General features: G+C 52.0%; 7 protein-coding genes across 7 annotated transcripts; 3 read left to right on the forward strand and 4 right to left on the reverse strand.

Moving 5' to 3' along the window:
- Positions 1 to 259: 259 nt before the first annotated feature.
- Positions 260 to 3,994, reverse strand: L3040_009147 (uncharacterized protein; the record flags this gene model as incomplete). Its single annotated transcript, XM_007293979.1, has 1 exon — positions 260 to 3,994. One exon carries the CDS (start codon positions 3,992 to 3,994, stop codon positions 260 to 262), a length of 3,735 nt encoding a protein of 1,244 aa, XP_007294041.1.
- Positions 3,995 to 4,570: 576 nt separating this feature from the next.
- On the forward strand, positions 4,571 to 6,177 carry L3040_009148 (uncharacterized protein; the record flags this gene model as incomplete). Its single annotated transcript, XM_007293978.1, has 4 exons — positions 4,571 to 4,648; positions 4,699 to 4,792; positions 4,844 to 5,122; positions 5,171 to 6,177. 4 exons carry the CDS (start codon positions 4,571 to 4,573, stop codon positions 6,175 to 6,177), a joined length of 1,458 nt encoding a protein of 485 aa, XP_007294040.1.
- Positions 6,178 to 7,202: 1,025 nt separating this feature from the next.
- L3040_009149 (uncharacterized protein) lies at positions 7,203 to 7,985 on the reverse strand (the record flags this gene model as incomplete). The annotated part of the gene is made up of 2 exons (XM_007293977.1): positions 7,203 to 7,532; positions 7,668 to 7,985. 2 exons carry the CDS (start codon positions 7,983 to 7,985, stop codon positions 7,203 to 7,205), a joined length of 648 nt encoding a protein of 215 aa, XP_007294039.1.
- A 942-nt stretch (positions 7,986 to 8,927) lies between these two features.
- On the forward strand, positions 8,928 to 9,652 carry L3040_009150 (uncharacterized protein; the record flags this gene model as incomplete). Its single annotated transcript, XM_007293976.1, has 2 exons — positions 8,928 to 9,021; positions 9,078 to 9,652. 2 exons carry the CDS (start codon positions 8,928 to 8,930, stop codon positions 9,650 to 9,652), a joined length of 669 nt encoding a protein of 222 aa, XP_007294038.1.
- A 1,400-nt stretch (positions 9,653 to 11,052) lies between these two features.
- L3040_009151 (uncharacterized protein) lies at positions 11,053 to 12,089 on the forward strand (the record flags this gene model as incomplete). Its single annotated transcript, XM_007293975.1, has 2 exons — positions 11,053 to 11,153; positions 11,204 to 12,089. 2 exons carry the CDS (start codon positions 11,053 to 11,055, stop codon positions 12,087 to 12,089), a joined length of 987 nt encoding a protein of 328 aa, XP_007294037.1.
- Positions 12,090 to 15,220: 3,131 nt separating this feature from the next.
- L3040_009152 (uncharacterized protein) lies at positions 15,221 to 15,862 on the reverse strand (the record flags this gene model as incomplete). The annotated part of the gene is made up of 1 exon (XM_007293974.2): positions 15,221 to 15,862. One exon carries the CDS (start codon positions 15,860 to 15,862, stop codon positions 15,221 to 15,223), a length of 642 nt encoding a protein of 213 aa, XP_007294036.2.
- A 4,273-nt stretch (positions 15,863 to 20,135) lies between these two features.
- Positions 20,136 to 21,640, reverse strand: L3040_009153 (uncharacterized protein; the record flags this gene model as incomplete). The annotated part of the gene is made up of 5 exons (XM_066155869.1): positions 20,136 to 20,253; positions 20,400 to 21,172; positions 21,224 to 21,360; positions 21,412 to 21,466; positions 21,518 to 21,640. 5 exons carry the CDS (start codon positions 21,638 to 21,640, stop codon positions 20,136 to 20,138), a joined length of 1,206 nt encoding a protein of 401 aa, XP_066010150.1.
- Positions 21,641 to 22,637: the final 997 nt, after the last annotated feature.

The raw sequence follows: 22,637 nt of genomic DNA on the forward strand, positions 1-22,637 counted from the left end.
TGCGGCGCATACGACGGATGGGTATTGCATATACAAAAAATGAGCGTGCACTAGAAGGTTTATTTGGAGTTCCGAGTCCTACATGTTAGCTTGCGTACCTTCTGCTTCTTTGCTGGAGATGTTCAGGATTGTTTTCGATAGACACTAGACCAGGCGTTTGCTGATGAGCACAGACCGCGCTGTATTTGTAGGTATAGGTAGATAGGATAAACAGTACTTATTGTACAGGTATTAGCGAATCCATCTGACGACTATTACACTACAACTCCAACCTCCCCAACCCACGCTCCTTCACCGCATCCTGCACTTTCTCCTTGATACCTTCCAACGCCATCCCCCAAACCCTCGTCCCTTCATTGCCCTCATCAGACTCATCAAGCAGCCACTGCATCCACTTCACCACGGCAACCACCTTTGCCATGTCCCTCTCATCCAGCACCACTCTCCTCAAATACCTCTCCATAGCAGCCACATCATCCGGATGCGGCCCGTCATCCGCAAACTCCTGGTACCACGCGCTCAGCGTACTGCGGAGCTCAGGCAGCGTACTCAGTTCCCGCGTGGTGAACGTCGGGCGCGGCTCCCGCGGGGGGAGCCGGATCTTGCGCTGAACGGCCGGTAGATCTGGCGGCCGCCGTTTCTTGACCGGTACGGTAGTCATGAGACCGCCTTTCTTAGCAAGCCTCTTGCGCCGGTGCTCGTTCATGACTTCTTGGCGCATCTCCTCTGGCAAGGCCGACAGGAACTCCGGGTCTAGCGTATCGGACGCGTAGCCATCCGATTCTGCTGGCGGGTCTCGGGTGTTGAGAGCGCTGCCTTTGTGGGCGACGAAATTGGCTTGGGTGAGGTGGGAGTCCTTGTCTGGTTTGATGATGCGGGGAGCATTTCGAGATCCGGGTGGGCGGCCACGGCCACGTTTCTTCGTGGGCGTGGTTCGCTTGGGAGGGATGATGTGGAGGCCTTTGCGTGGGGACTGGGGGAGGAGGCCTTGCTGGACCTGGACGGGCATGGAGCGGCCTCCGTAAGACGCGAGGACCTCGGCCTTCACGTCCTCGGGCAGAGCATCGAATACCTCTGGATCCAATTGGGAAGGCAGATGTTGCACGTCTTCTACAAAAGGGCTGTTCGATCTCGACTTGAGAGTGGGGGACTGAGCTCTTGCTATTGGCTTATTCTTGCTTTGAGCCATGAGTTTTGACCTGATGTCTTGCGGAAGCTCTGACAGAACTCTGGGGTCGATCTGACTAGGGATGATGAATTGAGTACCCATGACATTGAGCACCTTTGTAGCACTTTGATCTGCAGCATTGGCTCTAGCAATGGCAGCTGCAGGATGTATTGCCTGAGGAGTGCCTTTTTCTTTTTTGGGGCTGTCAATATCATCGATAGGATCAACGTTGAACAGTAGTCTACCAGAAATCGGCTTTGACTTTGTAGGAGTGATCGCCTCGTCAATCGGGTCCTCAGATGCCTTTCTGCCAGATATATTATAGCTCGCAGGTGTCGCTCTTGCCTTCGTGGGTGTTTGCGGGTCATCGATGGGATCATCGTTGATTTGCTTTCCCAGCTTTGGTGCTGCGGCACCCCAGTTGATCCTCCTCTGGCTACCATCTGGTAGAGATGTGTTCGAAGGTTTCAGCAGTTCGAGCTTTGTCATCTGAACCCCCAAACCCCGAAGCTCACCAGGTGAGAACCCATAGCTTCGCAGCACTGATATCGCTTCTCGCCCAATGACTTCGGCGCTGTTTGTTGCGACTCCTAAAACAATACTCTTGTTGAAGGTATCGCATTTCCCGTGGCCCAAGTTCTTCGGGGGGTCCATCGGAGCATCGGCCGACTTTCTCATGATCTTCATTGTAAATTGTCTTCCCTTCACGCCTTCATTGATGAGACGTCGTTGTAACTCCTTGCACAGATTCAGAACAAATTCCTCAGCTTCCGGCTGAGAAATGAATCTAATGCCCCAGTTGACCTCCGCAGATACTGACTTACGGACGGTTTGCTCTCCAACTTCAGTCCGGTCAATACCTCGTGAGTAATCCCATATCTTCTCTCCGGTTCTTGGGCCGAGTACTGTCATCAGACGATCTTTCGTCAATTGGCGGACATCCTTGACGAAGTTCACTCCAATCTCCGCAAGTTTCCCTCCTATACTGTAGGCCACGCCGGGCAGATCTTGCACAGTAAGCTCGCCGATGAAGTCTAGCACCTCCTCGGGCCTGATCTGATGCTGACCTGCTGGTTTGGCCTTCCTTAGAGCCACCTTGGCTAGCAAAATGTTCCCTCCGATTCCCACCGAGACTGCACAGCCAGTAACTTCTTTGATCCGCTTCCGAAGGGTGTCTGCAATCTGGTCTGCTTTCTCTTGCTCCCTCAAAATGCTGCCTCCTTGGATGCCGAGGCTTTCAGTACCGCCTGTAGGTATACAGAGACTTGTGATATCGACTAGTGCTTCGTCTATACTAACACTCTGAACGGTACCACCAACGCCTATGATGGTCTCATAGAACCCTCTGCTTGCCGCTTCATATGCTGGGAAGTCGTAAGGTAAAACCTTGATACTTGAGCATAGTTCCTGGGCCTTCTTCATCCACATGCCGTTTTTGATGCCGAAGGCCCTTGCCGGATAATTACAGCTTGCAATCTCACTGCCACTTCCACTACCATGTGCAACAACGGCAGGTTTGTCGACATACTCTGGTGCACTTTTGAGAGAAACAGCACAGAAGAAGCTGTCAAAGTCAACATGCATGATATATCGCCGATCACCCGGCTTTCTTTTTGGGAGCTGCCTTTGAGAGGCTGATTTCTCAGCTGCCATTTGCTGAAAGCGGGATTTGAGATCAGCTTTCCAAGTGGACAAGTGATGTAAACGTGATTCAGCGTAGTACTGCTTAAGGAATTCTGGGTTTGCGGTTGACGATTTCCTCATATGCGGGTCAGCTAGTAATAAAGCGTTGTGCTCCTCAGCCGTGATGACTTTAGATTTCTTGGAAGGAGATGGACTCTCAATTTCGTGTGGCCTCTTCAGTAGGTTAAAAGGTCTTGACTTCGTAGGCGTGATTGATCCTGGAAGTTCTCCTTCCTGGATGTTTTCAACAACGATTTCTGAGGGCTGTGGAGTTGCGCTGCGATCTTCGATTCCGACTTTATCCTCGCTCCTGGGGGCTTCAGAACGCCCAGCTGCATCGCCTATGGCAGCCGTTTTTAAGGCATCCTCTAGAGACGAGGATACCTCAAAGTCTCCAGAAGACTCGGGAATTTCCTCAGGGGCGGAGCCCTTGCCTTTCGCAGGGCTCTTCCGAACATGCTTATTCTGTGATGCCGAATCTCTCATGAATTCCCCAATCCCGTCAAATGCGACCTTTTGGGTGCTTGGAGACTGAGCGCCATCCTCGTCATCAATGTCGTCGACAACTGACTTGACTTGGCTCGTATACCAACTGGTATTGGTTTGGTCTCTGTAGCCACGTTGCTGCGTGTTCACCTGACTGACCATCTTCCCATCATCAAACCTCAAGATTCGTTGCCCCAAACCTTCCTCAATGACGCGGTAGGCATCCCAAGGCAATACTTTCCCTGCAGCTACAGAGTCCACGATCCATGCCGGTTTCACGATACGATACCTCCGGAACTCGATAGCTTTCTTAGGCGTAAGACTTGCAGCGATGATATGCGTAACGGTGGTCTTTCCATCCAAATACTGCATGAATCCACCCCCATGGCTGACGATGAGCTTATGGAGATCGTTCAGCGACGGCTGGGTGTAGCCATTTACGTGGACCACGATGCCCTTGAAGATTTGAGGCTTATCAGCAGATTCTGACCGTAACTCCGCATCGAGATTCTGCAGCTTGATCCTCTTGCGTCGGAAATATTCCGGGAATCCTCCAAACTTCGAGCCCTCATACTCGTCGCCGTCTTCGTTGTCAAACGAGTGCGCCTCGATCCTTTTTCTCACCGAATCCGAGTTCTTCTCCAACCTGCTTCCCATAATTCGGTTCTTCTCCCTTCATTGAATTCCCATGGTGGGGATGCTATCTCAGGATCATGTTTCCGAAAGGTGATGAAAGGGGGTGATGGTGCTTTGATCATGAGGGACGTTGTATTGCCTGAACTGTAAGGCGCACTTCTGCGGAACACGTGAAGTGCTATATATAGTACCCTCTCGGCTATCGCCTGCTTGATTCCACTTCCATCCTCCGTCGTCAGCTGACAATCACCCATCAGCCGTCAAACGTTCGTTCGGATGGGCATGGGCAATTTGAATTTCTGTCATCTGAACTCCTGAGAGTAGTCTGTACCAGTGCTTCCTTTGCTTTTTGACGCCATGAAACCTGAGGGGTGACAGGACAGGTGAGGTTCTAGTGCTCGGTGCACACTCGTCATCGATATGACGACTCTTCCTAGCACAGCAGCAGCAGGAATTGCCTCCCCAGAGTCCTTGTTCGCCGGAATACCATACTTTTTCATGCAAATTTGTCTGTTAAATATATTTGCAAATTTATTTATATATATTCTCTAATTAATTTTATTCATCTATATTGTCCTGCTGTTAGATCTTCTCACGATGCCTAGCCATACCCCGGACGAGAGAGAGCCTCTCTTGCAAAACGGAAATGGAAATGGGCGTCAGGATGAGAGACAGGTCTGTAACCTCATCCAAATAGATCACTCAGCACTGATGAAATTACCTAGCTTCTCGAATTCGGCAAGCAAGATCACTCCAATCCAAGAGTCTGGTCGAAAAGCAAGAAATTAGGAAACACTTTTGTGATTGCGTCTATGTCGAGTCCGTCACGGCTTTTGTTTATTTCGCTCTTCTTGACCTGACATCCGCTAGTCCTCAGCCCTTTGGCTAGTTCAATATTCAGTCCTGGAATCGAGCAAATCGCAGACTCACTTCACTCTTCTCAAGATGGAGTAATCCTGTGTCAGACTGGCTTCGTTGTGATGCTCGGTATCGGACCATTAGTACTCGCGCCGTTATCAGAGACTTTCGGCAGAAAGCGCTTATATTTGATCTGCTTCACCATCTTTACACTGTTGCAAATACCTACCGCTCTGGCCAAAAGCTTGCCGGTGCTCGTTACCTTGCGCACCATCGCAGGTTTCTTTGGTAGTATGTGAGCCACCCTTTGCCACTATGCAGATATTGACACTTATCTAGGCGTTGGCATTGCGAATGGTGGGGGTACAATATCGGACATGTACGAGCCCTCTGAACGTGCACAGATCTTTGGAATCTATTTACTTGGCCCCCTCCTTGGACCATCGATTGGCCCCCTTCTCGGTGCTGTTATCCTGGCAAACCTGGACTGGCCATGGATGTTCTGGTTCCTCTTCATCATCTGCTCCATCGCAGTCTTCGGCGCCTTCTTCTTCCTGCGTGAGACCTACGTTCCCACTATCCTAGCCAAGCGCAAACAAGAACTCGAGGCTTCCGAAGACGTAAAATATTACTACGAAGGCGAGGACAACCGCCCCCTCGGCATCAAGCTCACCCAGTCTATCAAGCGACCCCTCTTCATCCTCTTCACCCAGCCGATCGTCATGACAATGGCCGCCTACCAAGCCCTAATATTCGCCATCACCTACAGCCTGTACACGAAATTCCAGTCCATCTGGGGAAGCATCTACGGCTTCAGCACCCTTCAAGTTGGCCTCACGTACCTGGGTCCCGGCCTCGGATTCCTCTTCGCGGTAGTGACCATCGTCCCTCGCATCGGAGCCATCTACAACTCTCTCACGAGAAAGCACAACAATATCGCCAAACCCGAGTACCGGCTCCCGCTCGCCAACATCGGGTCCGTCCTTATCCCCCTCTCCCTCTTCGCATTTGCCTGGACCACGCAGTACCATGCCCACTTTGCGTTCCCACTTCTCGCGACCTTCTTCTACGGCATCGGCCAGGTGGCCGTCTTCAACGCCGTGCAGAACTACTACATCGACGCGTTTGAGAAGTACGCCGCTAGTGCCATTGCGGCCGGCTCGCTGTTCCGGAGCGTCGTGGGAGGCGTGGTGCCGGTGTTCACGGGCAGCTTGCTGGATAAGTATGGGCTCGGCTGGGGATTCAGCATTTTTGGGCTCGTCGGTGTGGCGTTGGCGCCGAGTCCCGTGTTGTTTTATATCTATGGGGAGAGGTTGAGAAAGAGGTTTGCCATTGAGCTGGATTAGACGAATAGACGGCGATGCAGACTGGCGAATGAGAGTTATGCGACAGCGTGTCTTGCGATATAGAGATTCAGACAGATAGATCAATAGAGAGACGGAGATTGGTCATGCTGACAATGTTTTGGCTAGAATAGAAATAGCGGGATGGAATCCTTCCTCTGAGCCATGATAGAAGAGTTGATTGAGACTTGGAAGCTTGGAAAGCGAGGTAAGCGTTTTACGACAGGTAATAAGACGAATAAATAGCGTGTCTATTTGCACCAGATCTTAGGTTGCATCCCCATGTCGTGACCGATATAAACCACGTGATATAAAGTGAACACAAATCTCCTGCACCGATTCTTCTCAAACCTTTAAAAATCGCAGCACCTCCAAACTTTGATCTCTCTGTCTCTTTCTTCGCCCCCGTCATCCCAACCGCTGCAATGTTCGCTAGAGAAATGTTCGGTCCACGAGAAGAACGTCTGAGGTTTCGATCTTGCTTCCTGATTTCCGGCCACTGTCCTTGTGTGTTCATGTGTTTGCGCGGCAGACTCTCCCTGTTCAGCGCATCGCCCCCCAACGATAGGTACAGTTAAGTCTGTCGGAAGCACCTTACTCCTTCGTGCAGAGCCCCTCTCTATCTCCCGGCCATAGTTCCGGAGTAGTTCACCTCGCTATTCACGGCAATCGATTTCGAGGACAGCGGGAGCTGTTCAGGTTTCGGAACCGCTTCCTTTCTTCAGAATAGGGGGACTGTACCTGGTTCGGATGGATACCGGAAACCGTGCCTGGGATCACGTGTTTGTTTCTTTCTTTCCTATCTCTTTGGCAGAAAATCCTCGTCTGAGGTCTGCTGCGGATGCGTTCGGGCTCGTGGCAAAATGCCCTACATGCATCATCACCGACTCTTGACAGGCAAGCCAGTCACCACGCCACAAGCGATACGACTGGCGAAGCTGCCTCCTTTCCAGCCCCAGCAGTCCGCCAGACTTCCAAGCTGGAGTCAACCCTTCACCCACAGCCCCCGCCAAATACCAGGTGCTATGTCACATAGTCCTGAACCGTTTCAAGCCCTTCACCCGGATCTTCTCTTCAAAAAGGTACCTGAGATCGCTAGCACACTGTTTCTGAATCTCATACATCTCCTCTCGCGTTGCCAGGAGAAGATAGTACGCGGCGAACCCTTGGTAAGTGAAGTACGTTCTGTACTCGCAGAATTCTGATTCGCCTTGGATGGGGAGCACTTCCTGGACGCGCTCAGACACCAAGAGCCATTTTGGGTAGAGGGTTGTGATCTCCGAGATGATTCTCCGCTCGCGATCCAGAGCGGTCAATCGTACGGGAATCGTCCTTGATACCGAGTCATCTACTGTCAACTGCTCTCAGTCAGCTGCTGCGCGTGGGCTGCAAAGCACACTACTGCTCTTATCTGAACATATACCCAAGGATAATGTCAATTGAAGAGTTTTTTTGGGGGGGTTTTTTTGGTTTTTTGGACAAGGATAGCCTACCCGTAAAGTACCAGGACACCCAGGCACAGGCAAGCCATCGGCATCGGTCTCCCTCCACTTGTAGTCGGTGTACGGGGACCAGGTCGGATAGGCATCGAAATCCAGCACCGCCGCAAAGACCTCGTCTGGATTTCCTCGGATCTTTTCGTTGGCGAAAGAAGTGAAGACGGCCGACTCTCGGGGTATCGTGGAGGTGGGTATGACGTCCTCGAAGAGTTTGGAGTCTCGGACGACGGAGATGATCGTCATGATGAACATCATCAGCGCTGTGAGGCCGAACGCCAGAGCGACGCAGCCCCAGATGATGGCAATGGGCATCGCGAAGAGGGATTATGAAAGAGAGAGGATAAGAGAGAGAAGGTCAAAGAGCGAAAGTAAGGCAGAGGTATATATATATATACATATATATATGGTATATACGGTACATATACATTAGACCAGGTGAACGTGACGTGGCGATAATATGCACGGTCATGACGGAAAGATAGGTAGACAAATTACGTACTTGGCTGTCCATCCTTCCTGGTGGCTTTTTTTTCTTTTTTTCTTTTTCTTTTGTTTTTTATCCTCGGATCCGGAAAGACGGGATGAGGCTGACGGATGAGGCTGACGGACAATGCTGGGGCGGACCCTCCAAATGGCCGAGTATGGGATATTTGGCTGGCAGGGGATGGGGGATGGGGGATGGGCAGATGGGCAGATGGGCAGATGGGCAAGGGCACCATTTTCTGATCGAGGCAGACAAATACATAAATATCAATACATAGGTATATGTAAGTACAGATCAATTGATCCATCCACTCCCATAATAGTGGTTGATGATTCTCTTCTTCCATAAAACGCCGGCATCAGATTCATCCTTCTATCCGTAAATTACTCAAATTACCTACCGGTACTCGACTGACCCCCACACCCACCTACCCACCTACCCACCCACAAGGGGACTTTCTGCCCGGCCTCTTCTCGCGACAAGCAAAGCGCTCCCACTCTCTCTTCCTCGCTTTTTTAACATCAAGAGCAACATCCACATCCATATCAACATCAACATCCCCTTCGACGAACCTCTCACCCATTTCCCATTCCCAATTCCAACGAAACACTACCATCAAACCCATTCGTAGCCAAGCTCTGTACGGCTCGCCGCTCCGATTAGCCGTCGCCTTGTTCACTCTCCATCTTTCCGCGACAAATCCGCACAGCTTCGGCGCATCGCGTCGCATCGCATCGCATCACCGCCACGCAAGACAAGGCAAGGCAAGGATGGATCCCAAGAATCTATCATTGTTCAAGACATACGACAAACCAAGAGGGGAGGGCGGGTCGAGCTCCTTTGCCACTTTCATGATCATTGGCCGTGAGCGCGCTCCAAAATCCTACCAAGTAATGACCCTCGGACTGACGCGTGCACAGCGGTATGCTTCTTCCTAGGCATGCTCTTCTCCTCCTTCCCCTACGACTACCCCCTCCTATGGACGTCCGAGGCGACTCCGGCCGAATACTACGACCAGCTGGAGATCCATCTCAGGTTCCTGCACGCCTCGCCCCCTATCATCGCGCGCATCCTCCACATCGCAATCACCGTCGGCTTCGTGGGCTTCTTCATTAAGCTCTTCAAGCCTTCCGAGGCCAACCTCCTCTTCGATGGCTCGTCCATGGTCCTCTACCTCATCGCCGTCGTCATCTACATCACCAACATCGTCAAGGGCCTCCGCATTGTGACTTTGGGCCTCTACGGCATGACGGAAGGCGACACGGAACTCGCCATCGGCAGAGAGGATAGCTTGAGGGTCCTCGCGGCTAGCAATACCATTCTGGCGCTGGTGCTGGTCGGGGTCCTGGTCCTGCAAGCTGGTCAGTGGTACGCCGAGCGCAAGGACCTCGACGAGGCTATCAAGTTCGAGAAGGAGCAGGAGGAGAAGAACGCTGCGAGGAGTCCCAAGGTCGGGACCCATGCCACCAAGGCGGCGTCGAAGAAGAAGCAATGAGATGCTTGTGCGTGGGCGAGGTGTTAGGATGTACGAGGTGTAATTATTCCCGGATGGGTGTCATTTACATGAAGCGGAAAATCCTCCATGTTCCATTTCAAATCTAAAAGTCTCTTCGTCGTGTCTTCTTGATTCAAATTATTGCATTCCTTCTTCCTTCCTTGCCTGATGCTCTGGTCTACATCTGTTCTGTGTCATCCGCAACATCAAGAATTCCTGGTCCCCGGGACTTCTTCCTGGAACCCGGGATCGAAGCCACCAAGAAGAGACTCTCGTCAACGATAGCGAAGCATGATCCCTCCCTTGGCTCATGCTTCACGTCCATGCATGCATCTGACCCGCGTCTCCAGAAGGGCTGCGTGCGAACGAAGCCCGAAAAGCACGAGGAGAGACTTTGGCTCCCGCTGAAATGTGGATGGAAAGGAAAAACCAAACAGCATTTACGCTAGGCAACTCTAAATCCCCCCCCCCCCCCCCGCGAGAAAGGGCGAAGAGAGACTTTCGCTTGCGTTTTGACTTTGCAGAAGTCGAGGCGGCGGAGCGAGCTCGTGATGGATGGCGCTCTTTCCTTCTTGGGAGCTTGGTGTACTGCTCTCCCTGTACATATAGGTGTATATGTATATGTATATGTATATGTATATATAGATTTCGATTTCTTCTTCTGCTTGAGGCAGGACATCTGTCATTATAAGGTCCATAACCAAAAAAAAAAAAAAAAAAAAAAAAAAAAAAAAAAAAAAAAAAAAAGGGCTTCACCTTCTCATTAAGTAGAGCTGTTCACTGCAGGACAGACTCGTCGGTTTCGTTCTTTCCGCTCTGGGCCTGGAGCTATTGAATATTCTCCTCCTCCTCCTCCTCCTCCTCCTCCTCATTCTTTCTTCTCCTGGAAGTTTGCTTCCTTCTGAGGAAGGTAAAGAGATGGCAGCATAGCCAGCTTGGGTGGGTTCTTGCCTGTTCATTCTTCTATTGAGTCGGGTACCGTCCGACGCCTTGATGCGATTTTAGCTTGTCACCTCCTCGGTCTTGAAGGTCGGGGGTTGTTTGACGGCTTTGCTTCGACTGTGAGTAGATACGTTTCGTCTGTACCGTTGCTTCTTCTACTGCGCTGCTTCTTCTACTGCTCTGGTTTTTCTACTGCTCTGCTTCTTCAACACCCCCGCTTCTTCATCTCAACATCTCACCTCCGAAAACAAAACGACGAACAGCCTCGTCTTATCCAAACACATCACTGCGCTGACGTATTCACCAAGACACTTGCTCGGTCCTCCATTTCAAAGTTACCGTTTGATGAAGTGTTTTTCTCGAAATCAGATCCTCACTTTTGACAGCCTCTCTGACTGGAGCGTTCAGTTGCCCACCCATATTCGCATCGAGCATCAACCTCAAGCCACCAACTCAAGATGTCAGCTCGCGGTTCCTCAGGAGAGCCCCCGTTCAAGCGCCAGAAGACCCGTGATCAAAACGTCCTGTTGAAAGACCTGCCTGCCGATGACTTTCTCAGGTAAGCCAGACGGACTCCTGTCCCAAGAATATCGCAGTGACACCACATAGGCAGATCCAGCTGTTCCAGGGTCCGCAGGTTAGCATTGTCATCGCGGAGAGAGACTTCAAACTACCCAAAGCGCTTGCTTGCTACTCCTCTCCCTACTTCAACGCAGCCTTCAACAGCAACTTCAAGGAGGGCGAGGAGCAGAAGCTGACACTCACCGATTGTTCGCCCGAGACCTTCAGCCTGGTCGTCCAGTGGATGTACCAATCCCACATCGTCGTGCCCACCGCCCACCATCGACCGGTGAAACCTGCCACCGGCAACGCCCCCAGCGGCAGCGGCAGCGGCAGCGTCGCCCACAACGAAGCCGCGATCAGAAGCCCCACCGCGTCCCGCCAGAGCACGGTCGCCGCCGAGGACACCGACCTGCGCTGGGCGGAGGAGGAGAAGCTCGAGATGGAGTTCTACCCCAACCTCGCGCGGAACCACGGCGCGCAGGCCGTCTCCCGGCTGCTCGCCTTCCTCCAGCTCGCCGACCGCATCGACCTCCTCGGCCCCTTCGACTCGGTCATCGCCACGCTCCGGGAGACCCTGGCGCACTCGGGCGGGGGCAGCCGCTGGGGCTGGACCCGCACCGCGCTGCTGCCGGGCCACGTCCGTCTCGCCGCCGCCCTGCCGGCCAGCCACCCGATCCGCCGGCTGCTCGCCGACGCCTGCTACCGCGAGTTCGTGCTCGACCTCTTCGGCCACGTCCGGCAGCAGGGCCCGGCCCGGCCCTTCCGCTTCGTCCGGGAGGTCCGCGACCTCGATTCCTTCGGCGCGGACCTGCTCCGCGCGTACATGCAGCGGCAGGTGGGCAAGAAGAGGGTCCTGAACGCCAAGACGAAGGAGGCCGAGTGGGTGTTTACGGATCCGCTCACGGAGAAGGATTTCCGGGTTGTGGTTTAGGGTGGCGACACGGGATAGGATTGGCTTTTCTCCTTTTTCATTCTCGCATTGGAGATTTCTTCCAATGGTTTGGGGGGGTGGAGGGAGGCGGAGGCGGAGGCGGGTTTCTCTTTCAAAGTTACCAGATCTCCTCAGGACTTTTCCAGTCTCGGGCGTCTCTCTCTCAAGGGATCCATCCATCCACCCATCCATCGACCCATCCCTCATCCTCCATCTATCCAACCAACCCCCCCTTTTTTCTTCCTCCAGGGGAAAAGCATCTTCATTCAGCGAATGGTCTCAAAAGCAATTTAATCACCAGTTATCGATCTGCTTCAAACGCGTTTCTTGTATACATGCATCCACACATCCATACATACATACATACGTTATCTACAAACTTCCAGTCTAGCCTTTCTAGGTTCTGAAGCTCGAGTAATATAGCAAGTAATTAAGTAGCCTTGAAGCGGTGTATGCACTTTGGAATCACCTTCATCGGCTATTGCATTGCAACGTAGAGTGTAGTACTAGCGCAGAGGTAGGGAGGGAGTGTACTTGGGGGAGGGCGGTGGGTACTAACTAATTACCTACCTAGCTACGGCGCGCTGGTTTTACTTTGTTGGTGCTTTGCTTTAGGTACTTTGGAAGTGGGAGTTGAAGGTGCTAGGCGGGTGTTTGTGGATATGTATGTATGTATGTATGTATGTGTGGAAGTGATAATGCGGAATTGTCGCATACATACATATATATATATACATATATCTAAAAGTATGGTATTCGTAGTACGTATCAACAGGTATATATATATATATATATATATATATATGTATACACTTCACCTGGGTACCAATCAATCCATCTCATCTACTCCGCCATTTATCAATCTATTCTTCTATCCATCCATCCCTCGAGTGTGACCCCTTCCCCTCCCTTGTCGCTAATAGTAGAGTAGGTAGGTGGATACCTACGTACGGAGTAGATCGCGAAGCGAGAAGCGAGAAGCGGAAGAAAACAAACAAGAAAAACCCCCCCTCCCCACCCCCCCCAACCTCTCACCCTTCAAAAAAAGGACAACTTCTATATTCATCTACATCTCACGTACCTTATCAAGCACTGACTACCCCATCCTACACAGCCAGAGAAGTCCGAAGCAAGCCAAACACACAGCGATACCAACACGCGCCTTCCAAAAACGACAATATCCACAAGGGGGGGGGGGGGGGGTTTTTCTTCTTCTTTTCTTTTTCCTTTACTACCTACCCAGCGAGCTACCGCGACAAGAAAAAACGAGAACGAACAAGCTGTACATGCGTTGGAGCTTCTTCTTCTTGTTCTACTGTGTTCATCTGGATAATCGGCGGCTACTACTGCTACTACTACTACTACTACTGCTACTACTTCCTTATCTATTCTCTACATTGGAAGATCTCCTCCCTCCATTTGCCGAACAACCTAATCGGTTACTCTACAACTACCACCACTACCGTACAACCACCACAATCCCCCCTCACCCATAACACTCGCTACTACTCTACGGTACATACCACCACGTACCTTAGGTAAATACTCCCCTCCATCGGCGATCGCACACACACACACACACACACACACACATGCACACGCGCTTACCACGGTAGTCATCTACTATACTAAACTACCGGTATACTTACTATACATAGCATCAAATCCACCAAACCTCCACAAGGGATACTGTACTGTATATACCTTATCTATTTTTAAACCCCCTCCCCACCTCCCCACCTCCCCACCATCCCCCCCCTCTCCCGCCCAACCAACAAATCACACCCCCCTTCCCTCCGTATACATACAGTACAGCACGTACTACGTACAGTAGAGATCCAAAACGCCGGCCAGCGCTTAATCGCCTTCCCCCTTCCCTTCCCCCCCCCCACTTTCACTTACCACCTCCACGGAACTGACTCCTGACTCCTTACTCCCTACTCCGTGCATACATACATACCATACATACTCCGTGCATACCTACATACATACCGCATCTCCCCATCTATAAATATCTCACCCACCCATCCCATCCAACCCACCACCAACCAATCATCATCCCCCCTTCCCCCCTCCCCCCTCCCCACCATCCCCACTCCACCCCGCTGAAGAGAACCACGGCGCGTAAATGAAACACAAGAAAAAAAATTCAAAAAATTCAAAATAAAGTTTCCCCAGAAAAAAAAAAAGGAGGAAAAAGAAAAAAAAGGAAGGAGGAAAGAATTTTTTCTTTCTCGCGAGCGTATCCAGATACAGGTCCAGGTCCAAGTCCAGGTCCAAGTCTTCGCTGCCGCTTTTACAGACACGAGACCTCTTGTTTTTTTCTATTTATGGGCATGGCGAGCGGCACACGGGGGCGTCGCTTTATGGATTTCTGGTCGGGTCGCGCTGGGTAGTTGGATGCCTCACGTCTGTACTGTGCTGTACTGTGCTGTACTGTGCTGTGCTGTACTGTACACGATCCGCGACTTACGCGCTATCCGAGTCGCGTTCTGCTGCTTGATTGCGGCTGGCTGGTCACCAAGATGCATCGCAAAGACCGGTATTCATCTGCTAAATAAGTGATTGATTGATTGATTGCCATATGCAACTGCGAGTTTCGTTCGTTGCTTGCTTACGCTGGTATCACCCCCACACACGCCTCAACTCTCCGACCCAGTACCCAGGTTGATCCCAAAGTTAAACCCCATACGCCGACAAAACGCCCGTGATAGAAAAACCCCCCTTCGCACGAGAAGAGGAAGGGCGGCCGCCAGATAACCCCAGATTTCCTACCAATCCTGAGAAGGCCGTTGACGTGACCTCCCAAATGCCAAACCCGCTCTGGTTTTCGCAAAAGTCCTCCCGGGTTATCTTACTCCAACGATGCGCCAGGCGGTGCGCCGGGCAAGATAGTAGATATGAAGCATGAACCATTTTCCCCTCCCTGACAAAGTCACTCAGACGCCTGTGCGTCCAAGTTTGGGTAAATATTCGTAAACAAGAAATGAAAGCGTGAAAGTCGTAATTAGCAGCCTGAGAATGTAGATGGTTATAGCGTTATGGCGTTGCGTATAGATGGCGCGATGAATGAAATTTAGATGCTGAGAGAGCGTGGAACTGATCGGATCTAGCGTCTTGGTATAGCCCTATTATTCTATCTTCCTCCTCTTCCCCTTGGGCGCAGGGCTCATCCGTGGTGTGTAAGTGACTGTCCGAGTGACAATCTCCCGAACTTGACGAACGCTGGATCGCGTTTTCGGTGACTTGACATCGAAGTATTTGCCTCTGGTCTTGAAATCCCAATCGAAGGGTGACCGTGCACTTCTAGCGCTGAAGGGAGACCGAACGGCGGATGAGGCGCTCATGGGAGATTCCCCGCTAGTGAAGGCTGGAGATGGAGGTATCCGCAAGCGTCCTAAACGTCCTGTCGAAGGAGCCGAAGATGGGAACGCGAATTGCGCAGAGGATAAGGCGGAGGTGGGCGATTTGTGTGTTTCGCAGTTGCAGGAGCAATTGCTGTGTTCACTGGAGCCAGTCGAGGGGGCCGAAGTAGGTGTGGTCCGTCCCGACGATGCCTTGACTTCTGCAACCACCGGACCCGACATGGTCTTGAGGAAGTCCGTATATGCAATGGGAGGAGTAATTGGGGTCTTGATATAGTCCTCCTGCTTGAGGAAGTCGGCGTATCCAGGGAGAGGGCTTCGCGCAGACAAGGCCGACAGTTCGGAAGGAAAGGTCGACGTCATAGGAGTCTTGAGCTGCGGCAGCTTGGGCTTGGTAGAGGGAGGCATCTTGTCTCTTCGTCCAGCGTAACGAATATCTGTGAGATCAAAGACGGACTCGAACGAAGCACAAGTAGCCAGCGAGCTGCGATGCGGGGACGGGGGCAGACCGTGGAGGAGGGAGGAGGAGAGATCGGGGTGGTGAGCAGTATTAATGGTGGGCGATACCGGTATTGCAGCGAGCTTGGAGGGGGGGGGGGGTCTCTTCTTCCTTTCGGTATAGTACAATAACACAGCCAGTACAGCCAGTACAGCCAGAAGAAGCTATGGCCGCAAAAGCAGAGCCAGAGCAAAAGCCGGAGCCAGAGCGCGTCGGAGGAAGAATGACCAGGGGAGGCCAGAGTCAGAGGCCGAGAAGGCAGACGGATATAGCAACCAGTGCTAAGTAGGTATGTGATGTGTAAAGGTGATGGTGATGAGGGCGCTTGCGGAGGATTGTTGTTGGCCGCCGCACTCGTGGATCGACGCGATGCGATGCGGGCCTGTAAGTACGGATAGAGGTGATAAGAGCGGCGTCGTGTGATGAGAGGCCGGGGACCGACCCAGGTGTGTACGGAGTAAGCGAGCAGGCTAATCCCGACGGGTACTAGCAGAGATGGATATCTTGTCTGGAACAAGACTTGAGCCTGTTACAACCACAGCACAACTACTCTCCGTACAGCACAACCGCCGACAGCAGACTACAGCTGACACGCGCCGACGCTAATAACCCACACACACACACGCACACACGGACTGACACCGAGTAGAGGACGCTTGTCTTGCTGGTACAGAGTACGGAAGGCTTTGCGTGGGTTGGCGACGAGTCGGAAGAAGGCCAGCGACGAAGCCCGACAGACAGCCGTCGGATGTGATTCGCGGTGGCAGCGCGGGCAGCTGCGGGGCGCTGGACGTGATTCGTGATTCGTGAGTGCAGGAGGGAGCCGGCGTCTGTGAGATGCTGCCCGATGATTGGCACTGGTCCGAGGTGGAGGCAAAGGCAAAAAGGCAAAAAGGCAAAGGCAGAGGGCAGAGGGCAGACAGACGTCTTCGTGCAAAGTTCTGAGCTGGCTAGACCTAGCAACCGCCCAAGTGCGGGCACGAATTATGACAGAAAATACGATAGTGCGGGACGGGTGCTGCCGTAAGTCGATGATGTTGTTGTTTGTGCCATAGATCGATCGATTGGACTGCCTTGCAACTGTCGGACGTTCCCGACGGAGGCCTCAACGATATCGGGCAAGGGTGTGTGCGTTCCTGCTCTCCAGGGCGTCGGTTGCTGGGAGACCGATTGCGAATGAACCAATGGAGGAGCTTGACACAGATCTTGAAGGATATACTTTTCAACGATCGCCGGTGTTGGAGAAGAGATGGTAAGCGGTGGAAGCACGTTGGAAACTTGGATGCTTGCTGTCTGATGTCTTAGGATCAGGCTTGATTATATATATACGTGTGCCTCTTTCCTCTCTACCGCCTCTCCTTGCCTCTGATACACGGCCCGCGCGGCAGGAGGATTCCAGCCATATTTGGAGAGTCCTCAATGATCGAATCATTACTTATCATCAAGTCCATTCCGCCGCCTTCATCAACGATGGCCGGAGATCTAGGGCCGGAGACTCCCGCGCGCTTTTAGCCTGCAAGGTTACGAGCCGCTAGCCACCAAGATAAGATGGTTTAGCAAAGCTGGAAGAAAAGAGGCTCAAAAATGCCATATGAGTGGCTGCTGCCTACCCTCTTCAATGGCGAGTGCTAAAACTGCTGGCCAGGCCAGATAGTGTCTAGCAGCGCGCGGGTACTGGTCCCAGCTGTTTCGCTGCCAGACCGAATGAGAGCCGTTGAAATAGCACCTTTCCAGACAACCTGCTCGAGGCTCGTCGTTCTCCCTCATCCACCTACTCTTCTTCTTCTTCGTCGATGCATCTTCGCGCCACTGTCGGACAAGTAAGTGGGCGCTTGTGCTGTCGTGCAGTTTGGCAGGGTCGAGATATAAGTTATGCTATAGCAAGGCCTGCAATTGAGGCCTCTTTTATGCGACCCATCGCTGCTCTCAGACAAGACAACAGAAGCAATGCTCTTCTTCTTCTTGTTGTTGTTATTGTTGTCATTTGCATTCTGGACGTGCCACGGTGGTTGGAAGAGGGACCGGACCGTATGGAATCGAACTTGCCATCGAATTCCCGCCTGACCATATTGCGAAATCCGCCACGGCTTTCGACACTTGAGAGGAGCCGAACAGCAGTACCCATGCGCCAAGTCCATCTCACACAGACACATGGCACCATTCGAACGCCATCTCACCCACCAAGCAGTCTCTGTGTATACACCGCTCCTCGTGCCACAGCGACGCCTATTCTGTTCCTCGAGAGTGGGAGGAGGGTGCGAAAGCCCTCCGTACAGCGTGCTGCCTCTACTCCATACAGAGCCTTAGATCCTCGAGCCTCTCCCACATACAGCGACAGTGCCCGCAGTGACTGGCGAGAAGTCTCAAAGGCCAGGTTTGGCGGCCATCAACGGTCCAGTAGAAAGACGCGAGATATGCATCACCAACGCTCCAAGGCCACTGCGACAGCCCGCCGCCCCGTTCTCACTGTCTTCCTCGTCCTTTTATCCCCTTGAACCAAATCCCACCATCATACGACGACACTCATTCTCAAAACTCATCGGAGTATACAGCACATGCCAAATTCTCAAAACGGGATCAGTCATGCCACCGTACACTTCTATCCTATTACGCTACAAACTGCTACTAATATCAGGAGTGGCCTCGCTCAGCTTAATAATTTCCAGTTTAAACTCATGGTGTCTCTTGTGGTGGAGTCGGTGGTAGATAACACCACGTGACCACATATCCTCAATACGAATATGGAAGGTGCAGCCCGCCAGTCACACTCTGACGCTACAACCTAGACGAATATATTGAATAAACAGCTTTTCGCCCTTGATACGTGAAGATCTGCCGATTCAAACCAAAAGGGTGACCCTACACTGAGTACCGCGTACCGCGTACGTTTTACATTCATCTTCTCGAAGCTATAGCAGATGGGGGCGATTTAGATATCTACCTACCTACCAAGCTACCTACCCACTTGGGAAGGCTCGATTGGCATCAAGTTGATGATGATGATGATGATGATGAGAAGTAGAAGAAGAGAAGAAGAAGAGGAGGAGAAGAAAAAGACGAAGAAGATGATGAAACAGAGAGAGAGAGAGAGAGTTACCAAGAACTGTAGAAATGTGGAAAGTGCTTCATCGGGCAGGCCAATAGGTAGAGCGAGAGAGAGAGAGCAACGAACAACTAATAATACGCATACCTACCTACCTGCCTGCCTGCCTGGGCTTGGGTGGATCGCGTGATGGGCTTTGATGCATGGGATGTACGGCATGCATGTGTGCTTGCTTGCTTGCTTGGTGCTTGGTGCTGGGCAATGCAGGATGTAGGTATATGTATATCTTTATATCTATACCTATTTATAGTCGGTTATTAGCTATAAGGTATATATATAGTCAGTCAGAGAGGGTAACGGCATGTATATGCATGCAACGCATGCAATGCATGTCTGCTGATCGGCTGGCTGGATGGATGGATGGATGATGCAGAACCAGATGTGGGTGATTGGGTGATTGGGTGAGACGAGAAGGAGAAGGAGAAGAAGAAGAAGAAAGTGAGGAAAGTGAGGAAAGTGAGGAAAGCGAGGAGAGGGAGATCCAGAAGACGAGCGAGCGCATCACGGTCGTCGCGCTGGGATGTTTATATATCTGATTCACAATCGATTGTGTTTCTGTGGCTGTGTGTTTGTTTGTTTGCGTTGAGTCTCGGGTGCCAGGACTGTTCTTGGGATAGAGATTTTGAGAGATAGAGAGATAGATAGCAGGGGAGTTGAAATGGAGATATATATGTATATATATATATTTAGCAAATCCTTTTGAATTTACCTTCTTCCTGACGGTGGCTATGATGATCACAACCCCCCCCCCCCCCGATGTGCCTTCCAAACCTTGATTCGCTGCCAGGAAAAGACGCGCTGATGGGACGATATCAACATCCTACGCTCTAAAGCATATGCAGAGCCCCAGGTGTCAACCACTCAATGCAAGTACTCAAACAGCTGAAATAGTATATTTCCCCTTCTTGATTGGAAACTCCGAATAGAAGCATATGTAACACCAGCGCCCAGAAAAAACCAGCATCACGAGCTAAACCAACACCCTTCTTCCAACGTCCGGATCAAGAAGCCAAAGAAGAGACGATATCAAGAAACGCCGCCATGTGCATACATGCAGAAGTTCGCGTCGCGCGCTGCTATCAATTTCGTCCCAGCGTCGGACTCTGTATCTCGGCTTGGTACGGAACATAGCCCCGATCGTTAACGTTGTCTGTGCCCAGCTCGTGCGGCCCCAGCCGGGACGGATTCCGCTGCAACCTAGGTATCTCAAGCATCAGCATGGTGCATTTTCGCGAAGCTTGAAGGTGGATGTGTGTGTGTGTGTGTGTGAGAGAGAGAGAGAGAGAGAGAGAGAGAGAGAGAGAGAGAGAGAGAGAGAGAGAGAGAGAGAGAGAGAGGCTTACTCCTCGCCATCACCAAGCTGCTGCTCGTACGACGGCCCGTCACTCAACGTCACCGGCCCTCGGCCAGAACTGCTCGGAAGCAGCCTCCTCGCCAAGGGGCTACCCGTCCGGCTCACCGGCGTCCCATTCTCACCACCGCCCCCGCCCATACCCATGCCTACTACACCCAGCCCCGGGCTCCCGTACCTCTTTTCCCTCACCTCATCCACGGCCGGACTCCTCGACCGGTAACTCCCTTCCTCCCCACCATAAAGCGCCCCTCCTTGCGCCGAGTACCTTTGCGCACCACCACCCTCGGTATAAGGAGACTTGCTATACGCAGCCGAAGACGCCATGGACATGTGGCCTGGCCCAGGGACGTACGAAGGGGGAGGCAGCGAAGAGCGGTGATCCCGTCGCAGGATCTCGCCCATGGTTTTCTGACGGCCGCAGAGGTAAATGAGGGCGCCGCCTAGCAGAAGAACGGCCACGCCGCCAATGGCGATCCCGGCGATGGCGCCTGTGCCGAGAGCTGGGTGAGAACTGGAGGATGAGGCGGCGGGTGGAGAGGTTGCCGTTGCCGTTGCCGCTGAAGAGGACTTGGTCTCCGGGGGAAAGCCTTCGCCGGGGGAGAAGGCGATGGTTGCGTTGTGTGCGTAGGCTTCTTGCACGGCGAGGGTTTGAGTTGAGTTTGGGTTTATGACACCAACCATGCCGTCTTCGCAAGCGCCAGGGGCAGAGCAGTAGTAGAACAAGGGATTCGTGTCGTTGATTAAGAGGCGGAAGATGGGAGGCTGGACCCGTTCATCAGGATTTGAAGCCATGCTATTGAGGAAGAGACTCACATCGGATGTCACGACGTTGACGGGCTCAAAGCCACTCCAGAAACCTACCCTTCCGGCCCCGGTGAGTTCGTAGGGAAAACATGGGCTCCTGAAATCGGCTCTCGCCACCGAATGGTTGAGGGGATAGAAACGAAATTCTGGACCGTCAGTGCTTCTTCTTCGGAGGCAGCAAAATTCCCAGCTCTCACCAATGATATCTCCCTTTGCGGCTTTTAATGAATCAGGGGTAAAGTGATGACCAGTCTGCTCGGTTTCAGCATATACTATCGAGCTCGAGGGTGGCAGCTGACTCACGGCTCCGACATTGACAGAATGGGTAGCTGCGGCAGCACTCGCAGTCGAAGACGGCGACGAGCCTTGTGCGTACACTATCCCCGGTACCATAAAGAAAACACACAGCTTTCGCAAAGACAACATATTGACGATAAATTATATACAGCTTCCTTTTTGGCACTTCTTGGAGGTTGTATAAGAAATGAGATTGACAACGAAGGAAGAGATGGGTAAGATCAGTCCACAGATAACGAGTGTACAGCGCGGTGTAAAGTTTGCAAAATTGCAGCCCCCGGACATGAGGGACGAGTCCCAGGGTAGCTGACACTCTGTGGCTTTCAAAGGATGCCAGATGCCTTTGTTCTGGATACTGATGACATGGCGAGCACAGCCTTTGTTTGGCTCCCTGATGCTAAGCGAGGCCACTTACCACGGCGTGCACAAGCCATGTGTTCAGCCCTTCACTTCCCATGCATGACATTCGTAGGCTGGGGCCGGATTGGATTTTTCTCCGCATAGCCTGATCCCGACAGCCTACATTCATGTGCAAGGTCGCGGAAAGTAGAATGCTGAGATGAGTGAGCTTTGGATATAGATTTGCTGAAGCTTTTTGTGAGGAAGTGAGGTGAGAGCCATTTTGGTAACAAACATGTTGAATGGATCACTCTAGACAGCGGCCTAGTATCAGAGACGTTCATATCTGCGAAGATGTGGGTCTAACTTAAGGTCTAATGTTGCATGCACAAGAATCAAGTCAGCATATGTGGACATTAGATAGAAACCTTTTTATTCAAGAGCGGTTCAAGAAGACAAGCCTAACGTAGCGGACTTGATGCCGAAAGGCTCTATTGAATTCAAGTCTCTTGGCCTTGAGTGTGGTCAACCACGGCTGCTGTCAGACCCTATTCCCCACGGACTTCCTTCTTCGGCTTGCAGATCCAAGCCTTGTCGGGGCGTTGCCATCTTCTACTCAACACGCCATTGCTGCAGAGCCAGCCACGCGGGCGTGAGGATGGCAAGTGCGGTGTTAAACAGAATTGCATAGATCCGTTGTGTCCGATCTTCTGGGCAAACAGGAGCAGCCGCAGCCGCCAATGATCGGATGGGTCGCCATCTTGATTGATCGCTCAGCTTAGGCCAT

Source organism: Drepanopeziza brunnea, assembly GCF_022702325.1.
Source record: "Drepanopeziza brunnea f. sp. 'multigermtubi' strain 214-2 chromosome Unknown ctg19, whole genome shotgun sequence".
NCBI classification, from domain to species: Eukaryota; Fungi; Ascomycota; class Leotiomycetes; order Helotiales; family Drepanopezizaceae; genus Drepanopeziza; species Drepanopeziza brunnea.